This window comes from Thalassophryne amazonica, chromosome 13 (genome assembly GCF_902500255.1).
Source record: "Thalassophryne amazonica chromosome 13, fThaAma1.1, whole genome shotgun sequence".
Lineage (NCBI taxonomy): Eukaryota > Metazoa > Chordata > Actinopteri > Batrachoidiformes > Batrachoididae > Thalassophryne > Thalassophryne amazonica.
The window spans coordinates 87800503-87824050 of NC_047115.1; the positions used below are offsets into that span (position 1 = coordinate 87800503).

General features: G+C 41.3%; 2 protein-coding genes across 2 annotated transcripts in view; one reads left to right on the plus strand and one right to left on the minus strand.

Moving 5' to 3' along the window:
- gbf1 (golgi brefeldin A resistant guanine nucleotide exchange factor 1) overlaps window positions 1-23076 on the plus strand; it is a 580908-nt gene extending 557832 nt beyond the window's left edge. Inside the window, 2 exon segments of the mRNA XM_034185226.1 lie at window positions 15466-15654; window positions 21398-23076. Coding sequence (XP_034041117.1) covers window positions 15466-15654; window positions 21398-21651 — 443 coding nt within the window. The 3' untranslated portion in view covers window positions 21652-23076.
- Window positions 22944-23548, minus strand: part of LOC117523658 (core histone macro-H2A.2) — a 118264-nt gene continuing 117659 nt past the window's right edge. The window contains exon 9 of the mRNA XM_034185230.1: window positions 22944-23407. Coding sequence (XP_034041121.1) covers window positions 23242-23407 — 166 coding nt within the window. The 3' untranslated portion in view covers window positions 22944-23241. The remainder of the gene's footprint in view (window positions 23408-23548) is intronic.

Genomic DNA, 23548 nt, shown 5'->3' on the forward strand with positions numbered 1-23548 from the left:
AACAATTATAAAATTACATTGCAATCATTATTCATTCTTCAAAAAAGAGCATTAAGAACAATTCACAATGTAGGTTATCGAGATCACACCAATTCATCCATCCATCCATCCATTTTCTTCCGCTTTATCCGGAGTCGGGTCGCGGGGGCAGCAGCTCAAGCAAAGCCGCCCAGACCTCCCGATCCACACACACCTCCCCCAGCTCCTCCGGGGGAACCCCAAGGTGTTCCCAAGCCAGCTGAGAGATGTAGTCCCTCCAGTGTGTCCTGGGTCTTCCCCGGGGCCTCCTCCCAATAGGACGTGCCCGGAAGACCTCTCAGGGGGGCATCCGGAAAAGATGCCCGAGCCACCTCAACTGACTCCTTTCGACGTGGAGGAGCAGCGGCTCGACTCCGAGCTCAAGCCCAAGTGACCGAGCTCCTCACCCTATCTCTAAGGGAGTGCCCAGCCACTCTGCGGGGGAAACTCATCTCGGTCGCTTGTACTCGCGATCTCGTTCTTTCGGTCATGAGCCAAATCTCATGACCATAGGTGAGGATCGGAACGTAGATCGATCGGTAAATCAAGAGCTTTGCCCCCCTACTCAGCTCTCTCTTCACCACGACGGCCCAATACAGCGACCGCATCACTGCAGATGCTGCACCGATCCGTCTATCGATCTCACGCTCCATCCGTCCCTCACTCGTGAACAAGACCCCGAGATACTTAAACTCCTCCACTTGAGGCAAGGACACTCCACCGACCTGAAGAGGGCAAAGCACCTTTTTCCGGTCGAGAACCATGGCCTCGGATTTGGAGGTGCTGATTTTCATCCCGGACGCTTCACACTCGGCTGCAGACTGCCCCAGTGCACGCTGAAGGTCTTGATTTGACGAAGCCAACAGAACCACATCGTCCGCAAACAGCAGAGACGTGATTCTGTGGTTCCCAAACCAGACCCCCTCTACACCCTGGCTGCGCCTAGAAATTCTGTCCATAAAAATAATGAACAGAACCGGTGACAAAGGGCAGCCCTGGCGGAGGCCAACGTGCACTGGACAGGTTTGACTTACTACCAGCAATGCGAACCAAGCTCCTGCTGCGGTCATAGAGGGAACGGATAGCCCTTAGCAAAGGACCCAGTACTCCCGGAGCACTCCCCACAGGGTGCCCCGAGGGACACGGTCGAACGCCTTCTCCAGATCCACAAAATACATGTGGACTGGTTGGGCGAACTCCCATGAATCCTCGAGCACCTGATGGAGCGTATAGAGCTGGTCCAGTGTGCCGCGACCAGGACGAAAACCACACTGCTCCTCCTAAATCCGAGGTTCGACCATCGGTCGAATTCTCCTCTCCAGTACTCTGGAATAGACTTTACCGGGGAGGCTGAGGTGTGTGATCCCCCTATAGTTGGAACACACCCTCCGGCCCCCCTTCTTAAACAGAGGGACCACCACCCCGGTTTGCCATTCCAGAGGCACTGACCCTGATCGCCACGCGATGTTGCAGAGACGTGTCAGCCAAGACCGTCCCACAACATCCAGAGACTTAAGGTACTCAGGATGGATTTCATCCACCCCAGGAGCCTTGCCACCAAGGAGCTTTCTAACCACCTCGGTGACTTCGGTCTGGGTAATGGATGAGTCCGCCTCTGAGTCCCCAGTCTCTGCTTCCTCTTCGGAAGACGTGACGATGGGATTGAGGAGATCCTCGAAGTATTCCTTCCACCGCCCAACAACATCCCCAGTCAGGGTCAACAGCTCCCCACCCGCACCGTAATCAGTGCTGGTGGAGAGCTGCTTCCGCCTCCTGAGGCGTCGGACGGTTTGCCAGAATCTCTTCGAGGCCGACCGATAGTCCTCCTCCATAGCCTCCCCGAACTCCTCAGTCGCAGAGTTTTGCCTCTGCGACTGCACGGGCTGCGGCACGCTTGGCCTGCCGGTACCTGTCAGCTTCCTCTGGGGTCCCACCTACTAACAAAGATAAGTAGGACTCCTTCTTCAGCTTGACGGCATCCCTTACTTCCGGTGTCCACCATCGGGTTTGGGGACTGCCGCTGCGACAGGCACCAGTGACCTTGCGACCACAACTACGAGCGGCCGCATCAACAATGGAGGTGGAGAACATGGTCCACTCGGACTCCATGTCTCCAACCTCCCCCGGGATCTGGGAGAAGCTCTCCCGGAGGTGGGAGTTGAAGACCTCGCTGACAGAGGGTTCCGCCAGTCGTTCCCAGCAGACCCTCACGATACGTTTGGGCCTGCCAGGTCTGACCGGCTTCCTCCCCTCCCAGCAGATCCAACTCACCACCAGGTGGTGATCGGTCTGGGCTGGACGCTTCACACCAATTCATTGTTTATTAAATCTAAAATATTAAAACGGCACGATATGTTTACATTTAAAATTGTGCAATTAATGTATAAAGTGAAAAATAAGCAACTGCCCCTCATTCAAGAATTTTTTTTTAAGGAGAGAGAGGGAAAATATAATTTAAGGGGCTTGTATTATTTTAAAATTGCTGGTGCTAGGACAACCAGGAAAGCCTTTTGTGTTTCTACTTGTGGCCCTAAAATATGGAATAATCTGGCGAAGGAACTCAAGCGATGTCCAGATGTTAATCAGTTTAAACGCCAATATAAGGAACTGATGTTTTTTGAATATGTGAAAATTGTCTAAATTCTCTGAAAATTCATTTCATGGTTGAAGGATATAGCTGTTGGTTAAAGTATGGATGATTAAGTTATTTATATTTTTATATATATATATATATATATATATATTTTTTTTTTTTTTTTTTTTTTTTTTTTTTTCTGATTATGCAATGTGTGCTGTTATTGGTGTGGATATGATGAGGAATTTGAGTTTTATTGTTTATTTTAAGATGTCTGTGTTTGCTGTTCTGCTCACTTTGTTTTGTTTTTGTTGTGATTAGTAAAAGTTGCTGAGGTAAAAGGGGGTAGGTATATATAAGCTTTGCTTCTACCTACACTCTTTCGGTTGCATGGGTTGACTGGCTGAGAAATCAGTTTTGTTTTATTTTATTGCAGAGTTTTGAAAAAGTGGGGATGACCCATTGTCTAACTGGATGGTTGCCATCCAGGACCCAAGATGGTTCCATAGTGTGATGGGTGTAGTGATGTCCAGTACCAGCAAATGTTCCCAATCCTGACCCAGAAAGGCTGGGGTGATGGCTAAGTGGTTAGCATGCTTGTTTCCAGTGCGGAATGTTCCTGGTTCAAGGCCACCCCTGAAAGAAACCAATACTCTGTTTGACAGTGATGTAACAGATGATCCATGGCCTGACCTTCATGGTTCACACGCAGGTGAACAGCGGATTAATAGTAAAAGTTGACATAAGTGTTATTTTGTATCATGGTATCAAGTGGTAACTGCACTAATTTCAGCGCAGTCACAGGAAAATTAGACTGAGTAAAGTTAAAGCAGTGCACATGAGGCTGTGCGATATGGCCTAAAAATAAGATCTCTGATTTTTTTCACAAAAAAATGTTTTCCGATTTTTTTCCTACTTTTTAAAGAAAGCAATAAGTACAAATAACAAAGATAGGGGAGGTGATGGTCTAGTGGTTAAGCATTGGGCTTGAGACCAGAGGATCCTCGGTTCAAATTCCAGCCTGACTGGAAAATCCACAAGTTGCTTCCACTGTGTAGTGAGTACCTTGTATGGCAGCACCCTTGCATTGGGGTGAATGTGAGGCATTATTGTAAAGTGCTTTGAGCGTCTGAGGCAGATGGAAAAGCGCTATATACAGTCAGGAAAATAAGTATTTGAACACCCTGCGATTTTGCAAGTTCTCCCACTTAGAAATCATGGAGGTGTCTGAAATTTTCATCTTAGGTGCATGTCCACTGTGAGAGACATAATCTAAAAAAAAAAAAAATCTGGAAATCACAATGTAGGATTTTTTTAAATAATTTATTTGTATGTTACTGCTGCAAATAAGTATTTGATCACCTGTGAAAATCAATGTTAATATTTGGTACAGTAGCCTTTGTTTGCAATTACAGAGGTCAAACGTTTCCTGTAGTTTTTCACCAGGTTTGCACACACTGCAGCAGGGATTTTGGTCCACTCCTCCATACAGATCTTCTCTAGATCTTTCAGGTCTGGAGTTTCAGCTCCCTCCAAAGATTTTCTATTGAGTTCAGGTCTGGAGACTGGCCAGGCCACTCCAGGACCTTGAAGTGCTTCTTAGTTGCCCTGGCTGTGTGTTTGGGGTCATTGTCATGCTGGAAGACCCATCTTCAATGCTCTTACTGAGGGAAGCAGGTTGTTTGCCAAAATCTCGCAATACATGACCCCAGCCATCCTCCCTTCAATACGGTGCAGTTGTCCGGTCCCCTTTGCAGAAGAGCACCCCCAGAGTATGATGTTTCCACCCCCATGCTTCACGGTTGGGATGGTTTTCTTGGGGTTGTTCTCATCCTCTAAACATGCTAAGTGGAGTTGATACCATAAAGCTCTATTTTGGTCTCATCTGACCACATGACCTTCTCTCATGCCTCCTCTGGATCATCCAGATGGTCACTGGTGAACTTCAAACAGGCCTGGACATGTTCTGGCTTGAGCAGGGAGACCTTGCTGTCCTGCAGGATTTTAAACCATGACAGCATCATGTGTTACTAATGTAATCTTTGTGACTGTGGTCCCAGCTCTCTTCAGGTCATTGACCAGGTCCTCCTGTGTAGTTCTGAGCTTTCTCAGAATCATCCTTACCCCACAAAGTGAGATCTTGCATGGAATCCCTGACCGAGGGAGATTGACAGTCATCTTGTGTTTCTTCCACTTTCTAATAAATAATCATAACAGTTGTTGTCTTTTACCAAGCTGCTTGCCTGTTGTCCTGTAGTCCATTCCAACCTTGTGCAGGTCTACAGTTTTGTCCCTGGTGTCCTTAGACAGCTCTTTGGTCTTGGCTATAGTGGACAGGTTAGAGTGTGATTGATTGTGTGAACAGGTGTCTTTTATACAGGTAACAAGTTCAAACAGGTGCAATTAATACAGGTGAAGAGTGCAGAATAAGAGGGCTTCTTAAAGAAAAATTAACAGGTCTGTGTGAGCCAGAATTCTTGCTGGTTGATGGGTGTTCAAATACTTATTTGCAGCAGTAACATACAAATAAATTATTTTAAAAGTCATACATTGTGATTTCCGGATTTTTATGTCTCTCACAGTGGACATGCACCTAAGATGAAAATTTCAGACCCCTCCATGATTTCTAAGTGGGAGAACTTGCAAAATTGCATGGTGTTCAAAAAGACTTATTTACTTATATACTTAGTTATTAAGTTTAAAAAAAATACACTTTGTAGTTTGAAAGGAGACAGACTTGTTTACCTTCACATTGAAAGCTACACCATTTTCAAAAACATTAACAAGGAATTCTCTTATTACTGAATCTGATGAAAAATACACAACATTGACATTTTTCATTTTCTAGCTTCAAACAATGCCACAACTTACAGGGATACATGGCGTGAACATGCATTGCATCTTACTCTTAGCAAAATTCTAAAATTTTATTAAGTTCTCTTTCTACCAGATATAAATTGCACTTTGTATAGAATTTTTCAAAAACTAAATAAAGAGCCTGTTGTAGAGGGCAAATCTTCTGTCTTGTATAATATACTTGTGTAAACAAAACTGTAGTATAGCACATTGTTTGCAAATAATTAATAAATAAACACCTCCAACACTGAGATTGATAAAGTGCAAACTTCAAACTTACAACCCCAGTGAAGTTGGGACGTTGTGTGAAATGTAAATAAAAACACAATACAATGATTTGGAAATCCTCTTCAACCTATATTCAGTTGAATACACCACAAAGACAAGATATTTAATGTTCAAACTGATAGACATTTTTGCTTTTGTGCAAATATTTGCTCATTTTGAAAGCCGTCTTTGGTGCACAGCCTCTACAGCCAAAGATGGCGCACAGCCAAATGTGTGTGCGCACAGAGGCTCTCTAACCAAAGACGGCATGCTAACATGCGCACAGCTGTCTGTGGTGCACACGCGTTTGTGTGTTCCAGCCAAAGACAGCATGTGAACAGCCGTTTGTGTGTGTATACAGTGTTCATGCAAGACATTGGACGAATACAAACGGAACGCTGACGGTACGGGAATTACGCAAACGATGAGGAACCATCAAGACAGAAAGCAAAAGGGAATATGGACAGCTTGAAGTTGTCGTCGGGATTTGTACAGGAACAAAGCTGGACGACGGATAAATGATGACTCTTAAAGTCAACGCAAGTTCAGATTTATTGTTTCGTTTTGGCTTCAGTGTCCTTCGTTCGTGCCGTGTGACCGGAGCTTCGCTGCTAGGAAAAGTTCAGCGACCAAAATGCCAACATTCTGGGTGCAAAGAACATCTTTTCACTATTATTTGATTTCTTTGTGCAACTGACATTGTTATTCAAGCATTCAAAAGGCTATTCCTACCTCCACACATGAGAAAGTTTCTTGACAGTTCTTGTTATTGAAAGAAGCTGCATCTTCTTAACCAAATAGAATTGTGATATCATCATGCATATGCGCATAGGTGCTGTCTAGCGGCATTCCTTTCTTGGCAACAAACTTGCTCTTGTTAGCAATACACATTCAAAATTTTGTAAGTAAAGTGAGTAAAATTTACTCTGCTGGGATAACATTTGGTCCCAGTCTAAATAGAGTAAAATACACTCTATTATAGAGTGAAATTAGCTCTAACATCTTGTCAATCAAGTGTTTCTACTCCAATAAGAGTTGATTTTACACTGTGATAGAGTTGATTTAACATAAATAAAATGAAACAGCCATGCCAGCCAGAGTGAAAGTAAGATTATTCAATAATTTCTGGACCAAGTTGAAAGAAATCTGAAAACACTACAGGGTGCTGGAGTGTTCAATATATCATAGAGAAATTAATCTCATTCATGTATGTTCTTGTATTAGTAGATGTCAAAGTGACTGTCATGTGACCCACCAAATTGAGAGAAAAAGAATTTTGTATTCTATGAATTTGCTCTGATAGAATATCTCAGGATGGAAAACCTGATGTGAAGAAAAATCCTGAGGCTAATTAAAAAGATATAAATTGAGACTTATGAAAGTGAGACTTCTAACTGAATCACTAAAAGAATGGTGAGATATTTGTCATGAGCAACAAAGTATTCAGGCAGTAAAGCTGAACTCACTACTTTACAGATTACAGATCGATACTAAAAAATAAATCATTTTCTAACCTTTTTTCAGAAATTTTAGTTATTTCCCCACATAATATTACACATAATATAATACACACTTGTGAAAGCTCACTCAACAGTTTAGTATTATTTATTTTGTATTTATTTAACCAGATGATACTCCTTAGTCAGCTTGTTGCGGTACCTGAACGCTTTACAAAACAGCATTTTCAGATCACTTTAACCCAAGTTTAAGTCAGAGCATCATAGATTTCTATGTAATCTAATGACGCAGAATAACGCTAATAACGCAAGATAGCAGCTGCTGGCAACAGCTCACAGGCTGCATCCGTCATCTAGTGGATTAAATAGAAATCGATGGTGTGTGCACAGACAGCTGTCTGTAGGGGGAGGGGGATTCCTGAACGGAGGCATGAGACGCTATTCTGCTGCGAGATCAGTACATGTGAGACAGTGAGCCCGGAGCAGAGAGAGAGAGGATTTTAACCCAAATATGAATCAATATGGTAAGCAAAAACACAAAACTTATTTCTTAACTTTCTGTACCAGTGCGGTGCTGATGGTATGTCCTGTTCACACCATGTGCGCGGGTGGGCAACAATTATACTGAATTTATGAGACGATGAGATGAAATAAACAGTCAAAATTCCTTTAAATACGTAATTCAAAAATGAGAATACATGAATGAACTGCTTAAAATCATGCATACATGTGTTTAAAAAATGTGGAGAAACTCTACTGTGATGTTCAGAAGCAGAAATCATATTAAGCAGGTGAGAACTTTAATAGACTTTTATTTTCCAAAGGTATTTATTTTAGATCTTGTACTTAATGTAGTTTTATGTTCACGCACAAAACGTGACTGAACACGTTTTGTGCGTGAATTTGGACAGACTAGACCTCTCAGGAAATCACATCACAAACACGGATGACTTCCATCACACTAAAATGAACTTGAGTCAGAATAAAAATACAAAAGTTATTAGGCCGCAGTTTTATGTAGTAAGTTACCTCTTATTTTATTCTTATTTTCAAAAAACATGGGGAGTCAAATCAGCCTGCTTTGTTCTGTTCAGTTTATATCAGAGATTTCCTGCACATGTCCGTGTATTTTTTTCCTTTTATAAGTTTGGTGTTTGTTTGTTTTACACAGTTTAAAAAAACAATACATGTGTTAACACTTTTCTTTATTGACTTTATTGACGGGCACTGTGAGGTCTTGGCACCGCAGGTAGGTAAACAATCAGTAGCAGACAGTGTAAGTTTTTCGTTTTCACCAGTTTTTTTTTAATGCCTGTGTTTTGTATAGCAACAAAGCGAAAGAAGAAAATTAGCCATCACAACACACCAAGAGGATTATGCATCACATCGATCAGTATCATGTGTTACTTTGGGGGGAAATAATCAGCAACATGGCCCGTCATGGGGCAGACCAGCAATGAACAATGCATACCTGACATAAATAATATAAAATACAAAAATACCTGATGTGTCTTTGAGGTAGGAATAAATATCAGGATATTGAACATCTGGCCATTGTGTAGGTTAATTTTTCCATTGTCCAGCTTCAAGTTGGTATGGACAAGATGCCAGTCCTGCTGCGGCTAATTTGGCTTTACTATAATCACTCCAGGGTGATATTATCCAAATCTTCTGAATAGTTGAAGGTCACACTGAGGTCCCGTCAACAGAAATATAACTAAATTCATCAAATAATTACTTACATCTGAAATTCAAGAGCAAATACCACTCCCAAATACTCAATGTATCTCTATGGTAAAACGAGTCAACAGCTGTTTATTTTTACACCAGCGACGGACTTGATGTGGCCGCGACCAAGTCAATAGCAGTTCTGTAATTTCTGAAATGCAACAAACAACCACAAATCAGAACAAGGTGTAAAATAAAGATAAAAATAAAAATGTTGCACTATTCCTAATTTCTCCACTCACACTCACAGAAGCCAAAATTCTTCCAGAGTTTCTTCACTTGTCTCCTTCCAGCATGGACATTTAGTTTTTGAGAACTGCCTACCTGACACAGATTTACCTTAAATTGCCACTCTGTTTGTATTTCTGAATGATTGATCTAAATGAAGTCTAAGAAATATTGAACATCAAAGATTTCTAAAGAATCTTTTTTTTTTACTTAAATCTATTTTAATTACAAGCTTTATAATGTAAGAAATGTTTTAACTTCAAAATGTATATTAATCAGAAATGAATCTTAAATAAATAAACATTTGTAAGGATTTTCTTCAGAAAGCTGCAGTGTATAAATTAGCAGTTCTGATGCTCCTCTGACACACATTTCTACACAGTTCCATGTTTTGGCCTGATGCCTTGATTCATTTGGGCTTTACTTCACAAAATTTGTTTTCAGAGGGTCATGAATTTCAACATTTTCCAGGAGGATCCTCCAACAGTACTCGCACCTGCAACACTCACCTACAAGTATGTTCAGTCAGATTCAGGTCTGGACTCTGGCTGGGCCACACAAAGAAATTCACAGAGTTGTCCTGAAACCACTCCTTTGATATTTTGGCTGTTTGCTTAGGGTCATTGTCCTGCTGAAAGATGAACCGTCGCCCCAGTCTGAGGTCAAGAGTGCTCTGGGGCAGCTTTGCATCCAGGATGTCTATATCCTGGATGCAAACCAGGATACAGGATGGATCTGCTGCATTCATTTTTCTCCCAGTTCCTGCTGCTGAAAAAAATCCACACAGCATGCCTTCACCATGCTTAACTGTAGGGATGGTGCCTGGTTTCTGCCAAACATGATGTCTGGCGGTCATCAGACCAGAGAGTTTTGTTTCTCATGATCTGAGAGTCCTTCAGGTGCCTTTTGGTGAGCTCCAGACATGGTGCTATGTGCCTTTTACTAAGGAGTGGCTTCCATCTGGCCACTCTACCATGTCCTTCTGGAAGGTTATCCTCTCTCTCAACAGAGGAGCTCTGACAGAGAGACCATCAGGTTCTTTGTTACCTCCCTGGTCAGGGCTGGACTGGGACAAAATTTCAGCCTTGGATGTTTTGGTCCAGCCTGGCCCACCACTACAATCAGATACTGTGCTCCCGTTGAAGTACATAATAACCTGTCCTTAATAACACTATACTGAACAATATCCCTTTATATTCTGAAGCCTTGAATAAAATATATGATGACTACACAATATGTTGCTCACTTGGTCTTAAAAATCAGCAATAAAATAAGTTTTATTATCAATTATCTATATACATAAAGGGCTAATTCTGTCTGTCTGTCTGGGATAAACTCCCAAACTATAATATGTAGCCCTAAAAACTATATATATTCTGAATCCTCATGACATGGGGAACAAACTGGAACCATTTTTTAAAGTTCTGGGCAACCAATAATTTAATGCTGTAATCTTTTCTCTTTATCTAATTTATCTTTTATGGTTACTTGATGTCATCAAGAAAGCCTGAGTACAAAAAGTACTCAGGCTTTTAAAAGTTGAACTGAAAAGTACCACAAATAGCCTTTTATGTGTTGTACCTTGTGGTTTCTCAACTGTTCTCAATGGTTAAGCACCTGACTGTCCTGAACAGTGTATTTAAACTTGAACTCAAAGCATATATAAGATTTCAGTAAGTACTTATGTACTTACTGAAACAAATTGTGGGAAATTTGTCATTTTGAGCAAAAAAAATGGATTTTAGCTAACATGTTCTCAGTGTTGTCAAGGTAAACTTAGTCGCAAGGAACACTGACAGCATGCCTTAAAAGTATTTGCTGAGATGTTGGCATGAAATGTTTTATTGTGAAATGGTGTGAGCAACTATCTGATGTTGTTTGACTTTGCTACCATCAGTGAGCCACACTTGAATTATTTGCAAACAGATGTGAAAAGAACACGTTTGACTGCTGTTCTCAAAAGTCGTCCTGCAGTCTGTTTTCTCACTTTACCCTGACATTGTCTTGATCAGAGTTGGTTTACAAGCTGTGTAGGTGGCGGAAGAGTATGATAAGGACTCTATGGAGGGCACCATCTTGGAAGTACTAATGTTACAATTAATCAAAAATAAAGATTTCAAAAATGAATCCCCAAAATTTTCATGATAAAGGATGCACATCATTGTGCCATGTACAAGCCATATCCGAAAGCTGAGGCAGATCTGACAAACAGATATGTGAGCCACATACATAAACACACACAGACGTTTCTTGCTTTTAATATTTCCATCATGGCACGTTACAGAGACCACAGACCAGCTATAATGCACACCGAACCTACTGAATAAGTGGCGGTAAAAAATTTGCAGCTTATGAAGAGGAAGTATTATTGGATGCACATGCAGCACAAAAGATGTGAAATAAGACAGTTAAATGTGACAGTGGCACAGGATGCAAGTCCTTCCTGATGTATGAGTTCCACTGTCATATTCAGTGTATTCATTTGTTCGTTGTGCTCATAACCTGGATCTGGACAGATGAGTAAATTGTGTATTACTGTAATGGCTGACCTGGTGGCTTGTTTTGGGTTATACTCTCAAATCACTTTCAGCTGAGAATAAGTGACAGTTTAAAGTTTGTACAGTAGTGTTCAGAATGATAGTAGTGCTATGTGACTAAAAAGATTAATCCAGGTTTTGAGTAGATTTCTTATTGTTACATGGGAAACAAGATACCAGTAGATTCAGTAGATTCTCACAAATCCAACAAGACCAAGCATTCATGATATGCACTCTTAAGGCTATGAAATTGGACTATTAGTAAAAAAAAAGTAGAAAAGGGGGTGTTCACAATAATAGTAGCATCTGCTGTTGACGCTACAAACTCAAAACTATTATGTTCAAACTGCTTTTTTAGCAATCCTGTGAATCACTAAACAAGTATTTAGTTGTATAACCACAGTTTTTCATGATTTCTTCACATCTGCAAGGCATTAATTTTGTTGGTTTGGAACCAAGATTTTGCTCGTTTACTAGTGTGCTTGGGGTCATTGTCTTGTTGAAACACCCATTTCAAGGGCATGTCCTCTTCAGCATAAGGCAACATGACCTCTTCAAGTATTTTGACATATCCAAACTGATCCATAATACCTGGTATGTGATATATAGGCCCAACACCATAGTAGGAGAAACATGCCCATATCATGATGCTTGCACCACCATGCTTCACTGTCTTCACTGTGAACTGTGGCTTGAATTCAGAGTTTGGGGGTCGTCTCACAAACTGTCTGTGGCCCTTGGACCCAAAAAGAACAATTTTACTCTCATCAGTCCCCAAAATATTCCTCCATTTCTCTTTAGGCCAGTTGATGTGTTCTTTGGCAAATGGTAACCTCTTCTGCATGTCTTTTATTTAACAGAGGGACTTTGCGGGGGATTCTTGCAAATAAATTAGCGTCACACAGGCGTCTTCTAACTGTCACAGCACTTATAGGTAACTCCAGACTGTCTTTGATCATCCCGGAGCTGATCAATGGGTGAGCCTTTAATTTAATTTAATTTAATTAGCTTATAATGCGCCAAATCACAGCAAAAGCCGTCTCAAGGCACCTTACATAAAACAAGTCAACATAAAATTGAATAAATAATTAAAAATGAATAAAAAATTCAAATACATAAATAAAAACAGAAGTAAAAGAATAAAAATAAAAACTATCCATAAGAAAGAGAATAAAAATAGGTTTTGAGTCTTGACCTAAAAATGTCCACAGACTCAGACTGCCTCACGGTCGCAGGAAGACTGTTCCACAGGGTGGGTGCACGATACGAAAAGGCTCTTTGACCTGCTGACTACTTCTTCACCCTGGGAACACAGAGAAGTCCCGCATCCTGCGACCGCAAAGCCCGGGCCAGCACGTAGAGTTCCACCAGATCAGCCAGATAAGATGGCGCCAGTCCATGAACAACCTTATAAGTCAACAACAAAACCTTAAAATCTGCTCTCACAGAGACAGGGAGCCAGTGCAAAGATGCCAAAATGGGTGTGATATGTTCAGACCTTCTGCTACGTGTCAGAAGTCTGGCGGCAGCGTTCTGAACCAGCTGAAGACCCCTAATGCTGGACTGTGGTAACCCTGAAAATAGAACATTAAATCAAAATCAAATCAATTTCATTTATATAGCGCCAAATCACAACAAACAGTTGCCCCAAGACGCTTCATATTGCAAGGCAAAGCCATACAATAATTACAGAAAAACCCCAACTGTCAAAACGACCCCCTGTGAGCAAGCACTTGGCGACAGTGGGAAGGAAAAACTCCCTTTTAACAGGAAGAAACCTCCAGCAGAACCAGGCTCAGGGAGGGGCAGTCTTCTGCTGGGACTGGTTGGGGCTGAGGGAGAGAACCAGAAGAAAGACATGCTGTGGAGGGGAGCAGAGATCAATCACTAATGATTAAATGCAGAGTGGTGCATACAGAGCAAAAAGAGAAAGAAACACTCAGTGCATCATGGGAACGCCCCAGCAGTCTAAGTCTATAGCAGCATAACTAAGGGATGGTTCAGGGTCACCTGATCCAGCCCTATCTATAAGCTTTAGCAAAAAGGAAAGTTTTAAGCCTAATCTTAAAAGTAGAGAGGGTGTCTGTCTCCCTGATCCGAATTGGGAGCTGGTTCCAGAGGAGAGGAGCCTGAAAGCTGAAGGCTCTGCCTCCCATTCTACTCTTACAAACCCTAGGAACTACAAGTAAGCCTGCAGTCTGAGAGCGAAGCGCTCTATTGGGGTGATATGGTACTATGAGGTCCCTAAGATAAGATGGGACCTGATTATTCAAAACCTTATAAGTAAGAAGAAGAATTTTAAATTCTATTCTAGAATTAACAGGAAGCCAATGAAGAGAGGCCAATATGGGTGAAATATGCTCTCTCCTTCTAGTCCCTGTCAGTACTCTAGCTGCAGCATTTTGAATTAACTGAAGGCTTTTCAGGGAACTTTTAGGACAACCTGATAATAATGAATTTCAGTAGTCCAGCCTAGAGGAAATAAATGCATGAATTAGTTTTTCAGCATCACTCTGAGACAAGACCTTTCTAATTTTAGAGATATTGCGCAAATGCAAAAAAGCAGTCCTACATATTTGTTTAATATGCGCATTGAATGACATATTGAATGACAATAATGACAATTACAATAATCTAGTCTAGAAGAAACAAAAGCATGAATCAGGGTCTCAGCATCAGCCATGGACAGGATGGGGCAGATCCTCGCTATATTTCTCAGATGGAAAAAAGCAGTCCTAGTAACATCCCTGATGTGGAGGTCAAAAGACAACGTGGGATCAAAAATTACCCCAAGGTTCCTCATTTCGTCCGTATGATGTATGACACAGGAACCCAGGCTGAGCGCCAGCTGGTCAAACTGATGCCGATGTCTCGCTGGACCAAGAACCATCATTTCAGTCTTATCAAAGTTTAAAAGTAGGAAGTTACTAGACATCCAACTTCTCACTGATAGAAGACAGTCCTCCAGGGATTTTATGGGAATGAGAGTTCCCGCAGTTATCGGCATGTACAACTGAGTATCATCAGCATAACAATGAAAGGCAATCCCAAAACTCCGCAGTATATGCCTTTGCCATTCTGGTTATTCTATCCATTTTGATGGTTGTTTTCCATTTTCTTCCACGCGTCTCTGTTTTTTGTCCATTTTAAAGCACTGGAGATCATTGTAGATGAACAGCCTATAATTTTTTGCACCTGCGTATAAGTTTTCCCCTCTCCAATCAACTTTTTAATCAACCTACGCTGTTCTTCTGAACAATGTCTTGAACGTCCCATTTTCCTCAGGCTTTCAAAAAGAAAAGCATGTTCAACAGGTGCTGGCTTCATCCTTAAATAGGGGACACCTGATTCACACCTGTTTGTTCCACAAAATTGACGAACTCACTGACTGAATGCCACACTACTATTATTGTGAACACCCCCTGTTCTCTTTTTTTTTTTTACTAATAGCCCAATTTCATAGCCTTAAGAGTGTGCATATCATGAATGCTTGGTCTTGTTGGCTTTGTGAGAATCTACTGAATCTACTTGTACCTTGTTTCCCATGTAACAATAAGAAATATACTCAAAACCTGGATTAATCTTTTTGGTCACATAGCACTACTGTTATTCTGAACACTACTGTATTTGATTACAATGTGGCGCTTACATCTTTAATCTGACTGATAGATGTGGACTCTTTGACGTACAGAAGGCATACAGACTCCACTGACACGGAGCGCTCTGACGGTAATGTTTGTTGGAATACCAGGATCTGCAGCTCATGGGTGTTCTGGGTTTTTTGTGGTTTGTTTTTAAGATCCTGTGCCCGGGGGTCCAGCAGAGCCTCTGCAGCCCACACCTCCAGGAGGCTGTCCTCCTTCACCTCAAGTACTTCCTTCTCCTCCCCAGCCTCCATCCCCAGGCTCAGTCACTGCAACCCCAACAGAACCACAGATCCCCAGCTGTCCAGAATCACCCCAGGAGACCCTACTGACCAGTTCCAACGGTAATTCCATGCAAACCTGTTTACAGCAATGTGAGGATCATGTTGCATACACTTTAATACTGTAAAGGAGAAATTCCAGTCAAGTTAGCAATGGCTAACAGGCAGTGGTGGGCACAGTTCCACTAATCCGCTAACTGCTAATTATCAAAGCTAATGTTTTTCATTATCAGATTATCTTTTCACATAACTTTGAAAACCATCATTGGACCAATTATCTTCCGATAAGTTTTGGTCCGATAATTTTTAGATCACTAACATGTTTTAGCAGGTGAAGTGAATAAGTAAAATACAGTTAAAAACCTTTAAGTCTGATGTCAAAGATTTTAGTGCTTACCTGTTAAATGTTTTATAGCAGATGAACAGCTCTCTTCTCTGTAAACAGAGGCGAACTGATTTCAGGAGAAACTGCTCTATCCTCTGCAGTCAAAGAGCTTGTCAAAAAATAATTGCTCTTGATACCATACTAACTCACCGGCAATATCAGCCAAGTAATCCAGAGGCATACAGTTTTAACTTATGGTTAAAATTTTAACCAAACTAATTTTGGATATGTGACATTAACATCACTTCTGAAGTTTTATAAAGTGAAAACATCAACTATATGTTTTAGTTTTAAAGTATTGCACTAATTTTGAAGGTTTTAGTGTGGACATGCTGTGTCCATGTGCATTATGGGTAATCTCAGTACAGTCACGACAGGAGAAATGCATTTGAGACGCTCTGATCAGGCTCCACACGGACAACAGCATTAAACTCTTTGTATATTGTTTCTAAAACGCGCGTGAATATATTCTCTGGGTTTATAGATGTTATTGTGTTTATTTTATGTAAAAATGACAAATGAAGCTCAGGTTGCTTCTCCATTATTTTCAGTGGGAATCACTGTGAGTTGCAATAGATTCCTGTTTGCTTTATAACGGCCTGCTTATTGTCCTACAACAATTTGTCGTCTTTGTTCCAGAGTAATATATATGTCTGAAATTCGGATTGCATTTATTGAATTCCACGCAGATTAAACATAGTTTACGGATTATTTGAAATATTTGTTTTGGCAAGTTTTCACAGTCTCTGCTGCCATATACTGGCCAGTAGTGTTCATGGCAGTATTCACCCTAAGTATTGAGCTATCCCATAATCCTTTGCACACCTGAAAGTTGTTGCAGCCTCTTAGAGCAGCTAAAAATAAAAATGTACATACATTCTGGTTGTATAATGTTCATTTACAATTGTTGTGGATTCTGTTGTTTAAACCGCAGCAACTCTCTGGCGTGCAAAAATAATAATAATAATAAAAAAAAACCCTAAAACAAAAACTGGTACGCAAAAGATTATGGGTATTATGGGTCTGAGCGTCTGGGCGCCAGTAGATGGCAGTGTTCTATGCATTTTGACCCCTTGATATATCAGACGGTAATCACAACTTGACTTTTTGCTTTTGCAAATGGCTTTAACATATGAATAAAATGGCATATTTACAAAAGTACATTTATATGTAAATACGAACACACATCACAATAACGTGCTGGTTTTTACATAGAAGGAATGAGTCAACCAATCAGTGTTAGCGGAGGCTCATTTACCCATAATAACTTTGGCATCTGTCTGTTTTTGTTTCAAAACTTCAGAATTAGTGCATTATTTAAAATTAAAAGATATGTGTTATATTTTAACTTTGTACAAATGACAGAATTGACATTAATGGAGTTATTCTATCCGGATTAAAACAAAACAAAAAATTAAAACCATAAGTCAAAACTGCTTTATTTTCCAAGACCTCTGCCTCATGGTGACACTGCTATATTCTGTTAAGGAATAATGACATATTTTTTGTGTGTGTGTAGAGTTGAGCTTTGCTGCTCCTCTCAACTGCTTTACTGCTGCAAGCTATGTAGTAAACAGGAGCTTCCAGCAGTGGGCAGGGCGCCCAAAGACAGAAGTGCTGACTCATTGTTTGGGTCTGTGGTCACCTTTAAATGCTACCAAAAGCAATCGTGGTGATAAAACTCAAAATACAAACACAATACTGAAAGTTATCAGTTAGCTGTAGCTTCTGATAAATTTTTGTGTGGTTTATCAGTTTAGCTTTATAAAAAATAACTTTTCAGTTAGCTGATTAGCTGTTATTGAAGCTAACGTTTTGGTTAGCTGTGCCCACCACTGCTAACGAGTATGTTTTGGGCTAAAAGAGCAGGTGTAGAGCAGGTGGTTCAGCAGGATAAGGAGTTGGATTGCTAATGAGAAATGGGTTAAATTCCTGGTCATGCTACGTGTCTGTGTCCTTGTACAAGACACTTCATCTGCCTTGTCTCGGTCCAAGAAGGACATGTGTGACTTGACTGTCTGCAAAACAAATATCTGTCACTGCCTAAATCTATGTCGACCTCTCACCTGACATCCAAATTAATGGATGTTTGCCCGTATTTTTCGTAGGCAGATTTCATGGGTATTTTTCTTTGACGAAAAATACCCATGAAATACCCATTTTTACCCAAAAGTCTGCAACAGGCTGGTGACCCGTCCAGGGGGAGTCACAGACTCTCATCATCTACACGCAGCGGAACCTTGGGGTTCTCAGGACCTATATTGGACTTTCTTCTTTTTCACACTGTATTACTCTACTCTAGATGTTCCTAAATAAGTCCATACTCAATGTCCAGCAGTTTGTTTGTCTCCCCCACCCCATAATTTAAAACATGAGCTGTGCAGGGCTGTTTCAAGGCATTTGGGGGCCCCTTGCAAAATGGACTTGGAGCCCCCACCCTGTCCACCCAAAGCTTACACAAACCACAGTGTAGACACACCGTTAAGCTTACACATTAGATCAATAAAATATTTCTTTGACAGTGCATTTTGAACATTTGCAAAAACCCCACCACCATCCCATAACCAAAAGCATAATAAACAAATTGTGTAGTAACCACAAAATCCAAAATATTTCACACTTCCCAAAAATAGTGCAAGGGAAACAGAACACTGAGTCTGTGCTCATGTATTATACCAGCCATGATTGATGAATTTTCTCACCATTTTTCATGGTTCTTCTGAAGAATGAAGAAATTGCGAACCCGCTGCTTGCGCGTTGCTGTTCCTGAGACTGGGTCGCAGCTTGCGCTGCAACCCACTGCAACCCGCTGCTTCACTTTGCAGCTTCTCAGAAACAGTGGGACCACAATCAATGTAGAGAAATGATCATTTTCCCGATACACACCCTCAAAAACAATGTGAACTTAAGAACGGATAAGGGAATTGTTAAGCAAAAAGGCTATTGATGTCAGTGGATCAAATAATTTCTTATCAATTCTTAGCAGGAACCGGTTTTCGATACCCATCCCTAGTCCCAACCTCCCGATTCATACTTAAAATATCCTGATATGAAAGTTCACGAGTGGGCACTGATGACCAGCGGAAAACATCAAGATCCTCTGCGGGGCCACTGAGTCTGTAAAATGGAGATATTCATCTAGCTGTTTCCTTGTGACTACAAGGACTTAATTTAAAAAAAATTAAAAATCGCATATTGTGTGGTTAAAAAGTGGCGGCGGGAGGGCAGATGTTTTGTCCATTCAGTTCCCCGGAGCCCTGACACAGACTGAACTGACAGCTAAGAGCACACACACTCAGAAGGGCAGCAGCAGCTTTCTAGGTAGAGGGGCAGCAAGCAACAAGATGTCAAGATTGACAGTCGGTGTGAGCACCGCCCACCACCACTTTGGAAGCCGCACCAACATAAATGAATGCAGGGAGTGACGTAATCACTAATGAAGCAAGTTGATGAAATGTCTTCTGTGCATCCCTCAAATGCTTCAGGCGAAAGAACTTTCTCCATGGTTCGCAAGATTGTAACAGAAAACAGACTTAGCCACTTAATTCTATAACCAGGCCCACAGGAGCACATAAACAGTGAACTACAGTGGAACTGTCACTGGTCTTTATTTTGCTGTTTAGCATACTATGCAATTAATTAATTAATTAGGATTTGTTCATTCGAATAATAAACAAATGAAAGACAAATGCACGGCACTCTACGGGGCTCGGGGGGGTGGGTCGCACATCGTGTTTCACTCCTCCAAAAAAAAATCTCCCTCTCTGACATTTCCCAGAGTTGACAGGTATGTGTACCTGGTTATACCTGAAGTGGACCAGCTCAGAGTATATCTGAGGTGTAAACTGAGGTCACTCACTTTAACCTTAGTATAGTTTGATGAGGGTGAAAAGTCATTTGTCATCACACACTCATCTTCAACCGCTTAGTCCAATTAAGGGTCACGGGGGGCTTGGAGCCTGTAGTCATAGACCGCAAGGCGGGGTACACCCTGGACAAAACGCCAGTCATTTCCTATAAAATTCAAATTAAAGGTCATTGAGTGGCTGGAGCCTAGGAGTCTTTATGAGAGGCAGCGTATACCTTGGTCAGAACACCAGTCATTTCAATGATTGTCTAAACCATAAATGTGAAAAGGATATTAACAGCGTCTTTACTTGCTTTTGCTGTGAGCCACTGGCTTCATTTTATTCCCACATTAAAATCAACTTAGTGAACAATTGAGTTGAGTTGAGCCTGAATGATATATTGGTTGGGCAATATCGGCCGATATGAGCCTTTCTCAAATCGATGATCAATATCTGCTACTTTGCTGATATGAAACCTGTTTTGTGTTGGTGGTAATGGTGTCATTATGTAGTTTGTCCAGCAGACGGCACTCCAAGAGCATTGTTTACAGTGTTGTCAGGCATGGCTGGGCCCCCATCACCCCTTGGTCATGTTTGCCTCTGTCTAGCTCAGAGGCAACGAGACCAGCTGCCATTCATTTTCAATCAGAGTTGAGCATTTACAGCCACAAAAGACAAGTTGTTGCTATGTCCCCAACTGGGTGGGGCCAGAATAGTGATGCAACAAAGTGCCAATGAAGGAAGTGTGATGTACGCTGGTTGTTGGTTATACTTATAGTTATTTACAATGATGTTCATGTATGAACGGTAAAATATCGTGCCTCAGTTACAGTTTTGTCACAAGGGTTTGATTAAAAAATGGTAACATTTCATTATATCGGTATTGGGATTTTTTTCTCCCTCATATCGGTATCATATTGGTTCCGTCAAAATTTGTGTGAGTCCTGAGAAGCACCCCTGGTCTCACAGACATATTGTAGATTTAAGTTGCTGTGGAAAATGTTAAAACTTATAAATGATGCTGAGCTTCAGCTTGTTTGCCCTTTGTCTGTCTGACATCATTACGAAGCAGTTGAATTTGAAACTGTTTTGTCAAGGTTCTACAAAGGCACAGATGCAGTGCTTGATAAGATGATGTTCAGCACATATTCACCAGAAGAATACGTAGAATATAAAATTACTGTGATGTCATTGAATGGGCAGAAACTACTGCGGCAGCAAAATGAAGCTGAGGACACTGAGGAAAGCCAGGAAGAAGTTTCATTCTCCTCAGCACTTTGATGGATGATTCAATATTATGGTCTGCATTGTGCTTGTTCAATAGTCGGAAGCAGATCTGAAACCAGTAAACGTTTCAGAGCTCTGGTTCTCAGGCAGCAAAAGAAAAAAATGGCCATGAACCCACCAGAATGAAAAACATTTCACCTTGACCTCGAGTGTTCTTAATTAGCGACGATTACCATAATGACATTCTGATATCTTCCATTTAAAAAGTGGAAGGTGTTTTGCTGCTGATCATAACTTCACTGTGGACAGGAAGACTAAAGTTTTGTTTGTTTGTTTTCTTTCCTAGGATGTGACCAATTGACTCCAGTCCCACCATCAGTTCCTCCCATGTCAGTGATGTTAACCACACCCACTGTTCAGGCTGCGTCACCCCTGAATCAGTCGCCACTCATTCTGCAGCCCCTCGCTTCCCCTCTGCAAGTGGGAGTACCGCCCATGTCCCTGCCAATCATCTTGAACCCCGCCCTCATCAAGGCCACCTCCCCAGTGCCTCTGCTTCCTGGTCACAGACCCACAAGTCCTTCTGATGATGTTAAATAAGAACTCCAAAAACAGTCTCCCTGCGGTACCAACAGATGTCGACCCGCCTGGTTGTCTCATTAGTTTTCAACTCTGGACCCAATAACTTATAATTTTTTAACACTTATTTTCACACAACTCTTGTTGCATGAGGAGAATCAGCCCAGCACTGTTGGACATGTAAAGATGCTCTCAGTCATTTTCTAGTTGTTTCTCAAACAAACAGCAGTAGTGTAGAAATATATAAAATAGAAACATGTAGAAATAACACAATCGTAATGCATTTCTCGGGAAAAGCAAGTGAACCGTGGCTTATCATTCCTGCACGGAGTGCAACAGTTGGCTTCTCTGTCTGTGTACAAGACCTCTTCAGCATCATCCCTCATGCAGATGATCACTTTAAGGGTGGCACCATTTCAGTTTTACCACCACAGTTTGACCCTCTCCACTGACCTGGATGACCTCATAGTTGTCCAGGTGTGCCTTCAACTCAACCACAGATGTTTGTATTTTAGCTTTACTGCGTTTGGTCGATTACAATTCTTTAACTTTATTCAGATCTCAGCGTCAGGATGAACTAAGTCAAATGTTCTAAGAGCCAAAGACCCAACATTTGTGAGCATTTTCCACCCCTCAGAGACAAACAAGCTTTGATTTCTGGGCACCTTAAAGACTCCTGCTATGGAAAAAAGGGACAAACATGCACGTTTACCCCAATACCACTCCGCCAACATTCCAAAGTGTAGCTACTGGAGTTTGCTGTGTGGTCGCTCCACTGTACGAGGGGACGTTGACCCTAATTGTGACAAATTTACACTTAATGGTAACTAATTATTTAAAATAGTACATAACTGATTTTATCATGTTTTTGTTTAATTTGTTGCATGAAACTCACATTGTCCACATTTACCACACGCCCATGGCCAGTTCAAGCCTTTTTAATGTATAGAAACCTTCATTACTTCTGTTCCAGTCACATTTGTCATCGTCCCATAACAGTGGCGGGAAGGTTCTCTGAGTAACGTTAAATGTTATTTATTTTGTAGTGGAAGATGAGTTGTGCATTTCAGGTGATGTTTGAGGAAATAGGCGGCCTTACAGTTATCATGACGACATGCAGAGTTAGTGGGACTCACGTGGACGGGATACGACATCAGTTTCTACATATCAATGAAAGCTTTTTACATTGCAATAAATATGACCAAAACAGTTCTTTCCATTGTCACGTCTTCTTAAAAAAATGGTGCAAAGTCTGAGTTGGAATTCTGGTGTAAAACATCTGTTTTTATTTCAAAACGGAATGAGACCCACAGTTTTTTGTTAGTTTTTTAGTACAGTAGTTGGAAGAGAATCTACAGAGGCCAGAAAAAAAGATGGTTATATTTGTACACGGAATGTAAAAAACATCAGACCAAAGGGAACTGTGTATTTAAGTTATCTAATCTATAAACCTTTAAAGGACATAACATAAATGTGAACAGTACTGCACTCACATTTTATGATCTGACCATGAGATTCCACATCAAACCTCTATAACATCACCCACCTAAAGAGAAACGACGACGACGACAAAAGAAAATCAAAAACCACACGCTGTGTTTGTGCTTCCGCTCACTTGGCATCCAGTTTGGCCATTTCCTGCAGGTATATTCCAATACTCTCACTGTCAAACAGAACAAAGTAAATGTTCTTCAGGGACGAGCTGGTGGATGACACAAAATGGTTGGAGATGGCCTTGAGGATGAGCTGGGCGGCGGTTTGCTTCGGGAATCCGTTCCTGCATCAGAGACATTCAGGAAGCACACGTAAGTCTGTCATAAGTGACAAGAGATGGCCAAAAACACCTGTCTACAGTCACATGACCACACAGTCACGCTTAAGGGATTGGAAATCCTAAATCAGTGTTATCACCTGTTCA